At 38.9% G+C, this 15,479-nt stretch overlaps 1 protein-coding gene across 6 annotated transcripts in view; it reads right to left on the bottom strand.

The window, feature by feature from the left end:
* Window positions 1–14,075: 14,075 nt before the first annotated feature.
* LOC133631183 (receptor-type tyrosine-protein phosphatase mu-like) overlaps window positions 14,076–15,479 on the bottom strand; it is a 578,559-nt gene continuing 577,155 nt past the window's right edge. For all 6 annotated transcript variants that reach the window (XM_062023331.1, XM_062023329.1, XM_062023328.1 and 3 more), the window contains one exon: window positions 14,076–14,649. In XM_062023331.1, coding sequence (XP_061879315.1) covers window positions 14,596–14,649 — 54 coding nt within the window. In that variant the 3' untranslated portion in view covers window positions 14,076–14,595. The remainder of the gene's footprint in view (window positions 14,650–15,479) is intronic.

The raw sequence follows: 15,479 nt of genomic DNA on the forward strand, positions 1-15,479 counted from the left end.
TAAACACCTCCCAGTCAACTACTAGTAACATCACTATGAGCCCGTTGACCTTCTAGAAATATAAACTGCAGCTCAGCTCACTCGCAGTCCTGGCTTGAGGTGAAGGCTAATTACCTCTCAGTTCCAGCCACATCGACCCCTTCTGAGCGTAGACATGCTAACCTTTCTTCATTACAACTGTTAGTCACTCACTGGAATGAGTAGAATTGGTTATTGTGTACTGTGTTGGACTGGATGTTTATTTTGCACATTTTAAAAGCAATACTTAATGTTTACACTGTTTCAGAATATTTAGATTGGCACTTTTTTGTATTGGATGTTTATCTTTATTTTTGCACATTTTAGCAAATAAGCAATACTTTCACTTTTGTTGAAATGTTTACACTGTTGTTACAGAATATTTCGTTTTGCACTTTTTTGTATTGGATGTTTATCTTTATTTTTGCACATTTTAAAGCAAAATAAGCAATACTTTTACTTTTGAAATGCTTATACTATTGCAGAATATTAAGATTTGCACTGGATGTTGACTTTTATATGTGCACATTAAAAAGCAAATAAGCTACTTTTAATTTTGTTAAATGTTAAAAGTTTTAAATGTTTACATTGTTACAGAATATTTAGTCATGTTGTTGTCAATGTTGACTGAGTGGCCATACTTCTTTTTTTTTGTAAATAAAAGCCATGCCTTTTGAAAAAACGGGCCTACATTTATTTTTTCATCTTCATTTTGAATAAAAAAATAATCGGTAAAAGGAAAAATAATCTATAGATTAATCGAAAAAAATAATCTATAGATTAACCGATTAATCGAAAAAATAATCTATAGATTAATCGATAGAAAAATAATCGTTAGCTGCAGCCTTAGACAGGATGACGGGTACAAGATCTACGTTCCCATCCTCGTCTATGGTCATGAGTTTTGTGTTATGACCAAAAGGACAAGATCACGGGTACAAGCGGCCGAAATGAGTTTCCTCAGCCGGGTGGCGGAGCTCTCCCTTAGAGATAGGGTGAGAAGCTTGGTCATTCGGGAGGAGCTCAAAGTAAAGCCTCTGCTCCTCCACATCGAGAGGAGCCAGATGGTCAGGATGCCACCCGAACGCCTCCCTAGGGAGGTGTTTAGGGCACGTCCGACTGGTAGGAGGCCACGGGGAAGACCCAGGACACGTTGGGAAGACTATGTCTCCCGGCTGGCCTGGGAACGCCTCGGGATCCCCCGGGAAGAGCTGGACGAAGTGGCTGGGGAGAGGGAAGTCTGGGCTTCCCTACTTAGGCTGCTGCCCCCGCGACCCGACCTCGGATAAGCGGAAGAAAATGGATGGATGGATGGGTCTTTAATGTGGCTGCTGGGACACAACTATAGTGTGGGTCAAAAACACATTTTCACCACAGTGCCCTCTGCTGCCCACAATGCTAAACCACAGGTCTGCATGGAAGGTCAGAGAAATAGATTTCACGGACGACATCGCTTGACAGGCTGCGCTTATTGTGTACGTCGATTCTCCTCCTGGCAAACGCTCGATGGCGAGGCTGCAAGCGAAGGCCAATGCGGCGGATTATTATTGGAAGGCGGCGGCGAGCACCTGCGGTTGCTTGCCCTTGCAGGAGGCTGCACCGTACCAACGTTCTACCAGCAGCCTGAGCATTGTAATATCAAGAAGAGAAAAGAAGCAAATGGGGCTGGAAAAATTATAAATATTCCAGTTCCTCTCCTCTTTCCTTGGAGATAAGATTGCCCTTTGACCTTCATGTGTGGCTGTGCAACGTCACACTTCATCTACCATGACTTAATCATTCATGACTTTATTCACAGCAGCGTGAGAAAACATCACAGTGTCGCTCATTAAATATGCACAATGAAGGCGAGGAGGCGACATTTCCTTTTAATCCTACGCATTTTGGTTTAAATGACATTAAATGATGCTATATTTGACTGTCAGGCTATTTAAACATTGAGGCAGGAATTAACGAGTGTACCTGAACACACCTGCGGTTGACTTTACTTGACATTGGGGTTGACGAACGGGCTTGGTGCAGAATGCGCCACACCGACATCTAGTGGACTTTTGCTGTCACTGCACGCCCTTCTCGCACTGCTTGCTTGAAAATGAAGGCTCATGAAAAATGCATCCCTCCGAAGTAATAACTGCTCTTTTGGAAAATGTGAAACTGGGTTCTTGTAGAGGGCTTCAAAAATGAAATTAAAAAAAGGAGTCATAATTTATTTATTTAGAACATGCATTATGTAATGCATCTCTATTTCAAGTGCCCAAGGAGACATCATTTCAGAAAGATAAGGACTTTTCCCTTCATTGTATTCTTCTTTTAACATACATTTGAATGCACGCTCTTCTTTTAATATCATATGCATGCTTGCTCTGGCATATCTTCACATATTTTCTTCACTAAATGAATAATATAAAGTCACATTTTAGAACACAACCCTGTGTTGTATAAAGATCCTCTATGCCAGTGTTTTTCAACCACTGTGCCGCGGCACACTAGGTGCCGTGAGATATTGTCTGGTGTGCCGTGGGAAATTATGCAACTTCACCTAATTGGTCCAAAAAAATATTTTTTTGCAAATCAATAATTATAATAATGTGCCGTTGTCTAGTGGAGTGTTTTTTGGTATGTAAAAAGTTAATGTAAGGCTTAAACCAAAAATGAACAAAAGGCAAGTCCCGCTAGGAAAAGGCACTGAAGCATAGGGATGGCTGTGCAAAACAAAAGTAAAACTGAACTGGCTACAAAGTAAACAAAAACAGAATGCTGGACGACAGCAAAAACTTACAGCGTGTGGAGAGGAGACGGCGTCCACAAAGCACATCCGTACATGGCATGACAATCAACAGTGTCCCCACAAAGAAGGATAGCGTACGCACAACTTAAATAGTCTTGATTGCTAAAACAAAGCAGGTGCGGGGACTAGAACTCAAAGGAAGGCGTGACGCTGCTACAGAACAACAACAAAACAGGAAGGGTCACCAAATGAACAGCGCAAGACAGAGACTAAAGCACTACACACAGGAAACAACAACAAACTCAAAATAAGGCACGACAACCTGGTGGAGTTTCATTTTGTAACCTTTTCTGCTGGTGGTGTGCCTCCATATTTTTTTTTGACGAAAAAAATGGGCCTTGGCTCAAAAAAGGTTGAAAAACACTGCACTATGCGACTTACTCCAAATATATCAGTTAAAGATCCTCTATGTCAGTGGTCCCCAACCACCGGGCCGATTGGTACCGGGCCACGCAAGAAATAAAAAATAAAAAATAAAATAAAATAAAAATTATTATTTTTATTTTTTTTAAATTAAATCAACATAAAAAACACAATATATACATTATATATCAATATACCGTATTTCCTTGAATTGGCGCCGGGAATATGGTATTCGCATGCCTAGAATTACAGCCGGGTCAAACTCGTTTCGCAAAATAATTAGCGCATGCTTGGCACTTCCGCCGGGTCAAATATGAGTCATTAAATGACTCCCGCCTCCTGGTGGTAGAGGGCGCTAGTGATCCTTCTTGCGACTGCTGGTACCGCAGAAGAGTGCTGCAGAAGAAGACAACCGGCAGCAAGAGTGCGCAGCCATTGTTTGCTTGGACTTTTACCATGGAGGATTACATATCTAAAATAAAACAGTTTTCTAAACTGTACTTTCAATTGAAGCAGGAGGTAATACTTAAAAGGAAGATCTCCATCGAGACAGAGATACTTTTAAAACTGAAGAAAGATAAGGAAGACTTCTATATCGATGCTTTTCTTCAAAAGGAGCTGGCATGGACTCATTTATACCTAAAGGTAAGACAATAATAACGGTTTTTTTAATTAAATGTGCTTTTCATGATAAGGTAAGCGCCGGAGTGAGAAGAGGTTTTAAAATAATTAGCGCATGCTTGGCCATCCCACAGGCTTCTGGTAAGCGCCGGAGTGACAGGAGGTTTTAAATTAATTAGCGCCCCTGCGGCTATTCAAGGAAATACGGTAGATCAATACAGTCTGCAGGGATACAGTCCGTAAGCACACATGATTGTATTTCTTTATGAAAAAAAAAAAAAAAAAAATCATTTTTTGGGACTCAACTGCAAAAATACCAGTCAAAGATCCTCTATATGACAGGAGAGCTCTGCTCTTTTTGGGACTCAACTGCAAAAATACTAGTCAAAGATCCTCTATATGACGGGAGTGCTCTGCTCTTTTTTTTTAGGACCTACTGCAAAAATACTAGCCAAAAGTCCTCCTTATGACAGGAGAGTGCTGCTGTTTTTGGGACTCAACTGCAAAAACACTAGTCAAAGATCCTCTGTAGAACAGGAGGGCTCTGATTTTTTTAGGATCTGCAGAAAAAATATGAGTCAAAGATCCTCTATGTGACAGGAGTGCTCTGCTCTTTTTTTTTAAGGACCTGCTGTAAAAAATACTAGTCAAAGATCCTCTATATGACAGGAGAGCTCTGCTCTTTTTGGGACTCAACTGCAAAAATGCTAGTCAAATATCCTCTATATGACAGGAGAGCTCTGCTCTTTTTGGGACTCAACTGCAAAAATACTAGTCAAAGATCCTCTATATGACAGGAGAGCTCTGCTCTTTTTGGGACTCAACTGCAAAAATGCTAGTCAAAGATCCTCTATATGACAGGAGAGCTCTGCTCTTTTTGGGACTCAACTGCAAAAATACTAGTCAAAGATCCTCTATATGACAGGAGAGCTCTGCTCTTTTTGGGACTCAACTGCAAAAATACTAGTCAAAGATCCTCTATATGACAGGAGAGCTCTGCTCTTTTTGGGACTCAACTGCAAAAATACTAGTCAAAGATCCTCTATGTGACAGGAGTGCTCTGCTCTTTTTTTTTTAGGACCAACTGTAAAAAATACTAGTCAAAGATCCTCTATATGACAGGAGAGCTCTACTCTTTTTGGGACTCAACTGCAAAAATACTAGTCAAAGATCCTCTATATGACAGGAGAGCTCTGCTCTTTTTGGGACTCAACTGCAAAAACACTAGTCAAAGATCCTCTGTAGAACAGGAGGGCTCGGATTTTTTTAGGATCTGCAGAAAAAATACGAGTCAAAGATCCTCTATGTGACAGGAGTGCTATGCTCTTTTTTTTAAGGACCTGCTGTAAAAAATACTAGTCAAAGATCCTCTGTAGAACAGGAGGGCTCTGATTTTTTTAGGATCTGCAGAAAAAATATGAGTCAAAGATCCTCTATGTGAAAGGAGTGCTCTGCTCTTTTTTTTTTAGGACCTACTGTAAAACAATACTAGTCAAAGATCCTCTATATGACAGGAGAGCTCTGCTCTTTTTGGGACTCAACTGCAAAAATACTAGTCAAAGATCCTCTATATGACAGGAGTGCTCTGCTCTTTTTTTTAGGACCTACTGCAAAAATACTAGCCAAAAGTCCTCCTTATGACAGGAGAGTGCTGCTGTTTTTGGGACTCAACTGCAAAAACACTAGTCAAAGATCCTCTGTAGAACAGGAGGGCTCTGATTTTTTTAGGATCTGCAGAAAAATTACGAGTCAAAGATCCTCTATGTGACAGGAGTGCTATGCTCTTTTTTTTTTTAGGACCAACTGTAAAAAATACTAGTCAAAGATCCTCTATATGACAGGAGCGCTCTGCTCTTTTTGGGACTCAACTGCAAAAATACTAGTCAAAGATCCTCTATATGACAGGAGAGCTCTGCTCTTTTTGGGACTCAACTGCAAAAATACTAGTCAAAGATTTGAAAGGCCACACACGAGCAGATGCCTCCTATCTTTGTGTCCATATGTCGGTGTCTTGTGGACTTAAAGGCCCAGGCAACATCCACTGTGCAGCTTTCTTCTCCTCCTTCTATCAACATTCTCACTCATCTCCTCACTTCCTGCAACTCATGTGGGCGGAATGTGTGTGTGCGGGAGAGAGAGAGAGAGAGAGAGAGAGAGAGAGAGACCGGAGGAATATTTCACCAGTGATGTAAAATGAAAAGTCTTCCCTGGTGAGCAGAGGGAAGGAGGAAGTTTCTTGAAAAAACAGAAAAATAATAAGTTTGAAGTCAGTCAGTAGGAAGATGACTCAAACTACACAACGTTTGGCGTGAAAGAAAATGTTTGTTTTCTTACATTTTGTTTAGAGAGTTGCAAGGACAAAGCTGCATCACATTGACATTACACAGCAGCAGTCAGTAAGCAGCATTAAACTGATCTCTAGTGGAACAAAACTGATCTCTGGTGGAACAAAGCTGATCTCTGGTGGAACAAAACTGATCTCTAGTGGAACAAAACTGATCTCTGGTGGAACAAAGCTGATCTCTGGTGGAACAAAACTGATCTCCAGTGGAACAAAACTGATCTCTGGTGGAACAAAACTGATCTCTGGTGGAACAAAACTGATCTCTGGTGAAACAAAACTGATCTCTGGTGGAACAAAACTGATCTCTGGTGGAACAAAACTGATCTCCGGTGGAACAAAACTGATATCCGGTGGAACAAAACTGATCTCCGGTGGAACAAAACTGATATCTGGTGGAACAAAACTGATATCTGGTGGAACAAAACTGATCTCTGGTGGAACAAATCTGATCTCTAGTGGAACAAAACTGATCTCTGGTGGAACAAAACTTATCTCTAGTGGATCAAAACTGATCTCAGGTGGAACAAAGCTGATCTCTGGTGGAGCAAAGCTGATCTCTGGTGGAACAAAGCTGATATCTGGTGGAACAAAACTGATCTCTGGTGGAACAAAACTGATCTCTGGTGGAACAAAACTGATCTCTAGTGGAACAAAACTGATCTCTGGTGGAACAAAACTGATCTCTGGTGGAACAAAACTGATCTCTAGTGGAACAAAACTGATCTCCGGTGAAACAAAACTGATCTCCGGTGGAACAAAACTGATCTCTGGTGGAACAAATCTGATCTCTGGTGGAACAAATCTGATCTTTAGTGAAACAAAACTGATCTCTGGTCGAACAAAACTGATCTCTGGTGGAACAAAACTGATCCCCGGTGGAACAAAACTGATCTCTGGTGGAACAAAACTGATATCTGGTGGAACAAAACTGATATCTGGTGGAACAAATCTGATCTCTAGTGGAACAAAACTGATCTCTGGTGGAACAAAACTGATCTCTAGTGGAACAAAACTGATCTCTGGTGGAACAAAGCTCTTCTCCGGTGGAACAAAGCTGATCTCCGGTGGAACAAAGCTGATCTCCGGTGGAACAAAACTGATCTCCGGTGGAACAAAACTGATCTCCGGTGGAACGAAACTGATCTTTGGTGGAACAAAACTGATCTCTGGTGGAACAAAGCTGATCCTTGGTGGAACAAAGCTGATCTCTGGTGGAACAAAACTGATCTCCGGTGGAACAAAACTGATCTCCGGTGGAACAAAACTGATCTCTGGTGGAACAAAACTGATCTCTGGTGGAACAAAGCTGATCTCTGGTGGAACGAAACTGATCTCTGGTGGAACAAAACTGATCTCTGGTGGAACAAAGCTGATCCCTGGTGGAACAAAGCTGATCCCTGGTGGAACAAAGCTGATCTCTGGTGGAACAAAACTGATCTCTGGTGGAACAAAACTGATCTCCGGTGGAACAAAACTGATATCTGGTGGAACAAAGCTGATCTCTGGTGGAACAAAACTGATCTCAAGTGAAACAAAACTGATCTCTAGTGGAACAAAACTGATCTCTGGTGGAACAAAACCGCACAACACCATCAGTTATTTTCCTGCCTTATAACAAAAGACAAACACGAAAATAACTAAATGAAAAAACACAAAATTGTTTGCCCTTGCGTGAAGAGTAAATAATATGCATCACATTTTTATGTCCTTTGAATAATAAATACAATAAAAAAACGAAAATATAAAGCTAAACTTTAAAACTAAATTATTTTTCCAAAAGTAAACATAGAATATCAAATGTGCGGACAGAAATGTTGAATACATTTATAAAAATAATAGGTAACACTTTAGTATGGGGAACATATTCACCATTAATTAGTTGCTTATTAACATGCAAATTAGTAAAATATTGGCTCTTAATTAGTCATTATTAAGTACTTATTAATGCCTTATTCTGCATGGCCTTATTATACAACCAATAAGCCATTAACTAAGAGTATTCCCTCAATAACCTCAGAATTATTACTTATTAGTAACCCTAACCCTTATATGTTCCCCTAGTGTCCAAATAACACTAAATGAAGTCTTTGTTACTTTAATAAGCAACTAATTAATGGTGAATATGTTCCCCATACTAAAGTGTTACCAAATAATAAATACAAAAAATAAATGTTATCTGCTCAAATGTAAACAATGCTGACTAATTTCCATACATGGTCAACTGTAGCTATAAAAGAGGTCATAAAGAGGGTCTTGACTAGTATTTTTGCAGTAGGTCCTTAAAAAAAGCGGAGCTCTCCTGTTATACAGAGGATCTTTGACTAGTATTTTTGCAGTTGAGTCCCAAAAACATCAGCGCTCTCCTGTCATAAGGAGGACTTTTGACTAGTATTTTTGCAGTAGGTCCTAAAAAAAAAGAGCAGAGCACTCCTGTCATATAGAGAATCTTTGACTAGTATTTTTTCTGTAGATCCTAAAAAAAAGCAGAGCCCTCCTGTTCTACAGAGGATCTTTCACTAGTATTTTTGCAGTTCAGTCTCGAAGATAGCAGAGCTCTCCTGTCATATAAAGGATCAACCAGTAAGCCATTAACTAAGATTCTTCCCTCAATAACCTCAGAATTATTACTTATTAGTAACCCTAACCCTTATATGTTCCCCAAGTGTCCAAATAACACTAAATGAAGTCTTTGTTACTTTAATAAGCAACTAAATAATGGTGAATATGTTCCCCATACTAAAGTGTTACCAAATAATAAATACAAAAAATAAATGTTATCTGCTCAAATGTAAACAATGCTGACTAATTTCCATGCATGGTCAACTGTAGCTATAAAAGAGGTCATAAAGAGGGTCTTTGACTAGTATTTTTGCAGTAGGTCCTTAAAAAAAGCAGAGCTCTCCTGTTATACAGAGGATCTTTGACTAGTATTTTTGCAGTTGAGTCCCAAAAACAGCAGCGCTCTCCTGTCATAAGGAGGACTTTTGACTAGTATTTTTGCAGTAGGTCCTAAAAAAAAAGAGCAGAGCACTCCTGTCGTATAGAGAATCTTTGACTAGTATTTTTTCTGTAGATCCTAAAAAAAAGCAGAGCCCTCCTGTTCTACAGAGGATCTTTCACTAGTATTTTTGCAGTTCAGTCTCAAAGATAGCAGAGCTCTCCTGTCATATAAAGGATCAACCAGTAAGCCATTAACTAAGAGTCTTCCCTCAATAACCTCAGAATTATTACTTATTAGTTACCCTAACCCTGTTTGTATACTTTTGACCCAGCAGATTTGTAAGTATGTGCTCCAGTCACTCTATCACACAAAAAATAAGAGTTGTAGAAATGATTGGAGACTCAAGACAGCCATGACATGATGTATGTCAACTTTTGACCACGACTGTAAATATGTGACAGTTTGACTCCCCCACTGTCACTGATTGACCTTGGACTTCCTTGCAAACCGTGCACATTTGTAAGGAAGCACAACTTGGACAAACATTCAATCTTTTTGAGTCAGTGAAAAGCATGCGCTCAACAAACAAATTGTAACCTGTCACTCACCCTGGCTCTGGATGGGTGGCTAGAAGAGTCAGGGTGGAGCTGAGGGCTTTATATAGGTGAGCACACCTGCCTTGACTAATTAGGCCTCATTTGGGCCCAACCATGGTTCTCAAAAGCTGGGTGTCACAGGAGGACACTGGACATTTGAAAGTTATGTTGGCTAAGCCTGAATACACTGTACACCAGGGGTCACCAACGCGGTGCCCGCGGGCACCAGGTAGCCCGTAAGGACCAGATGAGTAGCCCGCTGGCCTGTTCTAAAAATAGCTCAAATAGCAGCACTTACCAGTGAGCTGCCTCTATTTTTTAAATTGTATTTATTTACTAGCAAGCTGGTCTCGCTCTGCCCGACATTTTTAATTCTAAGAGAGACAAAACTCAAATAGAATTTGAAAATCCAAGAAAATATTTTAAAGACTTGGTCTTCACTTGTTTAAATAAATTCATAATTTTTTTTACTTTGCTTCTTATAACTTTCAGAAAGACAATTTTAGAGAAAAAATACAACCTTAAAAATGATTTTAGGATTTTTAAACACATATACCTTTTTACCTTTTAAATTCCTTCCTCTTCTTTCCTGACAATTCTGACAATGTTCAAGTAATTTTTTTTTTTTTATTGTAAAGAATAATACATACATTTTCATTTAATTCTTCATTTTAGCTTCTGTTTTTTCGACGAAGAATATTTGTGAAATATTTCTTCAAACTTATTATGATTAAAATTCAAAAAAATTATTCCGGCAAATCTAGAAAATCTGTACAATCAAATTTAAATCTTATTTCAAAGTCTTTTGAATTTCTTTTAAAATTTTTGTTCTGGAAAATCTAGAAGAAATAATGATTTGTCTTTGTTAGAAATATAGCTTGGTCCAATTTGTTACATATTCTAACAAAGTGCAGATTGGATTTTAACCTATTTAAAACATGTCATCAAAATTCTAAAATTAATCTTGATCAGGAAAAATTACTAATGATGTTCCATAAATACTTTTTTTTAAGTTTTTCTCTTCTTTTTTTCGGTTGAATTTTGAATTTTAAAGAGTCGAAATTGAAGATAAACGATGTTTCAAAATTTAATTGTCATTTTTTTCGTGTTTTCTTCTCTTTTAAACCGTTCAATTAAGTGTAAATATCATTAATTATTAATAATAACATAGAGTTAAAGGTAAGTTGAGCAAATTGGCTATTTCTGGCAATTTATTGAAGTGTGTATCAAACTGGTAGCCCTTCGCATTAATCACTACCCAAGAAGTAGCTCTTGCTTTCAAAAAGGTTGGTGACCCCTGCACTACACATTTCCCCAGTTTTAGTTTAGAGAAAAGGAAAGATTGGCCTGGCCCACTAGCATCCCTCTCTATGTTTGTGAACTTTATAGTCTATACATTTAGAGTGATGTGATAATCAAACACTCTAGAAGTGTAGAATGAAAGAGTTTATAAGAGAATTGACAGAGTGTGTGTACCTTCAGTGTGCAGTGTCTCGTTAAAATCCAGCCGCTGTTGGAGGTGGAGGTGAAGTGTGTGTCTCTTTACTAGCTTCGTCGAAGCACGTTGCTTTTGTAGCTGTTTCAGCAGATTTGAATTGCTAGGATAGGATCTTTGATCCAAGACACAACTTACATTCAACTAAAATGTTCTTTTCTTTGAGGTCGACAAAAGAAAAGTATTGAGAATATCTCCGTTTTAAGAAACTCGGCTTCGGGCTTCGCCATGACGTCTTGTTAGTAAACACAGACACGCCCCCTCCCACACACACACACATACTGTACACACAGACAGCGCGCGGCACGCCTCTTTCTTGTCGCCTCTTCCGCAGCGTTGCAATAAAACACTCAGATCTTCTCAGTTTCTAGCCGATACTACATAAAAAATAACGTAAAATAACGTAGTAACGCATCATGTAGTAACGGTAACTGAGTTACTGAATATGAAAAATAACGCATTAGATTACTATGTCAAGGTAACGTGCGGAGTTCCCCAGGGTTCGGTTCTTGGCCCTGCACTCTTTAGTATTTACATGCTGCCGCTAGGTGACATCATACGCAAATACAGTGTTAGCTTTCACTGTTATGCTGATGACACTCAACTCTACATGCCCCTAAAGCTGACCAACACGCCGGATTGTGGTCAGCTGGAGGCGTGTCTTAATGAAATTAAACAATGGATGTCCGCTAACTTTTTGCAACTCAACGCTAAGAAAAGGGAAATGCTGATTATCGGTCCTGCTAGACACCAACATCTATTTAATAATACCACCTTAACATTTGACAACCAAACAATAAAACAAGGCGACTCGGTAAAGAATCTGGGTATTATCTTCGACCCAACTCTCTCGTTTGAGTCACACATTAAGAGTGTTACTAAAACGGCCTTCTTTCATCTCCGTAATATCGCTAAAATTCGTTCCATCTTGTCCACTAGCGACGCTGAGATCATTATCCATGCGTTCGTTACGTCTCGTCTCGATTACTGTAACGTATTATTTTCGGGCCTCCCTATGTCTAGCATTAAAAGATTACAGTTGGTACAAAATTGGGCTGCAAGACTTTTGACAAAAACAAGAAAGTTTGATCATATTACGCCTATACTGTATATACCTTTATATACCTAAATATATATATACCTATACTGGCTCACCTGCACTGGCTTCCTGTGCACTTAAGATGCGACTTTAAGGTTTTACTACTTACGTATAAAATACTACACGGTTTAGCTCCAGCCTATCTCGCCGATTGTATTGTACCATATGTCCCGGCAAGAAATCTGCGTTCAAAGAACTCCGGCTTATTAGTGATTCCCAGAGCCAAAAAAAAGTCTGCGGGCTATAGAGCGTTTTCTATTCGGGCTCCAGTACTCTGGAATGCCCTCCCGGTAACAGTTAGAGATGCTACCTCAGTAGAAGCATTTCAGTCCCATCTTAAAACTCATTTGTATACTCTAGCCTTTAAATAGACCCCCCTTTTTAGACCAGTTGATCTGCCGTTTCTTTTCTTCTCTCCTCTTGTCCCCTGTCCCTTGCGAGGGGGAGTTGCATAGGTCCGGTGGCCATGGATGAAGTGCTGGCTGTCCAGAGTCGGTACCCCGGGTGGACCACTAGCCTGTGCATCGGTTGGGGACATCTCTGCGCTGCTGACCCGTCTCCGCTCGGGATGGTCTCCTGCTGGCCCCACTATGGACTGGACTCTCGCTGATGTGTTGGATCCACTGTGGACTGGACTTTCACAATATTATGTCAGACCCACTCGACATCCATTGCTTTCGGTCTCCCCTAGAGGGGGGAGGTTACCCACATATGCGGTCCTCTCCAAGGTTTCTCATAGTCATTCACCGACGTCCCACTGGGGTGAGTTTTTCCTTGCCCGTATGTGGGCTCTGTACCGAGGATGTCGTTGTGGCTTGTGCAGCCCTTTGAGACACTTGTGATTTAGGGCTATATAAATAAACATTGATTGATTGATTTACCGCCGAAAGTAACGGCGTTACAGTAACGTGTTACAACACTGCCCCCTGTCAAGTTGGTCCCAACTAGTGGGAGGGGCTATGGGCTATTTAAATTGGAAAATGCCATTTTTCTGCCAGTCTGCTGTCTGTCACTGCCAGAGGAGGTTCTCTGTCCTGAGCAAGAGTTTCGGTCTCCATGCATCAAACATATACTGAGGTGATTATTTTGATGATGAGATTATGTTGTGTTAAATGAGTTTTGTTGATTGCCAATTGATTTTGCTAAATCTGTTTTTATTATTTAATTCTTTACTTTGACATATTTGATTATTGACCTTTGATTATGAATACATGTATTTTGTCATAATGGATGATTTACCTTTTGAATATTTCATTATTTTTTAATATGCTTATTTTGATGAATTATATAGGCCTATTTAACGCATGCAACTTTGAAATTTATTTAGAATATAAATGTACTATATATAATATGAGATACTAATATTGCCTCTATTTATTACTGTTACAGATTGTAACAGTAATAACAGACACATAATTAAAAATGTTATATTATATTTAAATGGCACAAATATCACAGGCCTTCCACCAAAATGAAAAAAAAAAAAAAAAAAAAAATATATATATATATATATATATATAAATAAAAATAATAAATACAATTTTAGTCTTTTTTTTTAAACATTAAATTTATGTCAGATTGTTAACTACTTTTGGTAGTATTTAGTTGAAATTTTGATTATTCTTTTTAAACTCTCAAATAATTTAAGAATACATGTTTATTAAACATGAAAGAAGTGAGTGCAACACTTTCCAGAAGACTAGTGTAATTCCTCACATGGCCAGCAGAGGTCACCATCGCTCCAACTCTCACTCGCCAGCAAAGAACAAGCAACACAGACAGCCTCTTTTTGTAGTTACATTTATATCATTTGTATCTTTACATACAGTTGAAACACAAAGCACACAATACTATCAATAAACCAAAACTATAAACAAAACAACATATGATTGTCACTTACTGCCACAAAAAAACAAAACATACAGGCAATAAATAATCTACAGAAATCTGTACAATATGCACAACAAGAGTAAATAAAGCTCGGCGTCTCCGTACAGAAAACAAAGTCAAAGCAAACGCAGCGAGACACCAGTCAGCACTTTACACAACATTTACAAAACTTTTTGGAAACGCATCGCCGGCCGAAGAGAAGAAGAAGGAGCTTGTTTCGTTTTGTACACACAAAGCATAAAACATTCCCGTTCCGTAGTTTCCGTTTGGCGCTCCTCCCGGGATGAGCAAGGCTTCGGCGCAGGTCGTCAAGGGGAGGAGCCAAGTTGGCTTAAAGGGGGGCGGGGCCAATAAGAATATGTGTGTGTCGGGTTAGAACCCAGCACACTTGGCACGTCGGACACCTCAAAGTCTTTGCAGTCTCTGTCAAAGAGTCGTAGTTAGCCGGAGTTCAAGTACTCCAGCGCCACCTCGTAACAGAACTTGTACTGCTCCTGCGGGGTGGAACAAGTCAACATCAATACACTTCTTGTTTACTTCTTTGATATTTGTTAGCATCAATACACTTCCTGTTGACTTCCATAATATGTTTGCTAACATCAATAAAGTTATTGTTGGTTATATGTTAGTTAGCATCAATACACTTCCTGTTGACTTCTATAGTATGTTTGTTAATATCAATAAAGTTATTGTTGGTTATATGTTAGTTAGCATCAATACACTTTCTGTTGACTTCTATAGTATGTTTGCTAACATCAATAAAGTTATTGTTGGCTATATGTTTGTTAGCATCAATACACTTCCTGTTGACTTCTATAGTATGTTTGTTAACATCAATAAAGTTATTGTTGGTTATATGATAGTTAGCATCAATACACTTCCTGTTGACTTCTATGGTATGTTTGCTAACATCAATAAAGTTATTGTTGGCTATATGTTTGTTAGCATCAATACCTTTTCTGTTTACTTCTATAGTATGTTTGTTAACATCAATAAAGTTATTGTTGGCTATATGTTAGTTAGCATCAATACCCTTCCTGTTGACTTCTATAGTATGTTTGTTAACATCAATAAAGTTATTGTTGGTTATATGTTAGTTAGCATCAATACACTTCCTGTTGACTTCTATAGTATGTTTGTTAACATCAATAAAGTTATTGTTGGTTATATGTTAGTTAGCATCAATACACTTCCTGTTGACTTCTATAGTATGTTTGTTAACATCAATAAAGTTATTGTTGGTTATATGTTAGTTAGCATCACTACACTTCCTGTTGACTTCTATAGTATGTTTGTTAACATCAATAAAGTTATTGTTGGCTAT

The sequence above is a fragment of the Entelurus aequoreus genome, linkage group LG16, assembly GCF_033978785.1.
Source record: "Entelurus aequoreus isolate RoL-2023_Sb linkage group LG16, RoL_Eaeq_v1.1, whole genome shotgun sequence".
Taxonomy (NCBI): domain Eukaryota; kingdom Metazoa; phylum Chordata; class Actinopteri; order Syngnathiformes; family Syngnathidae; genus Entelurus; species Entelurus aequoreus.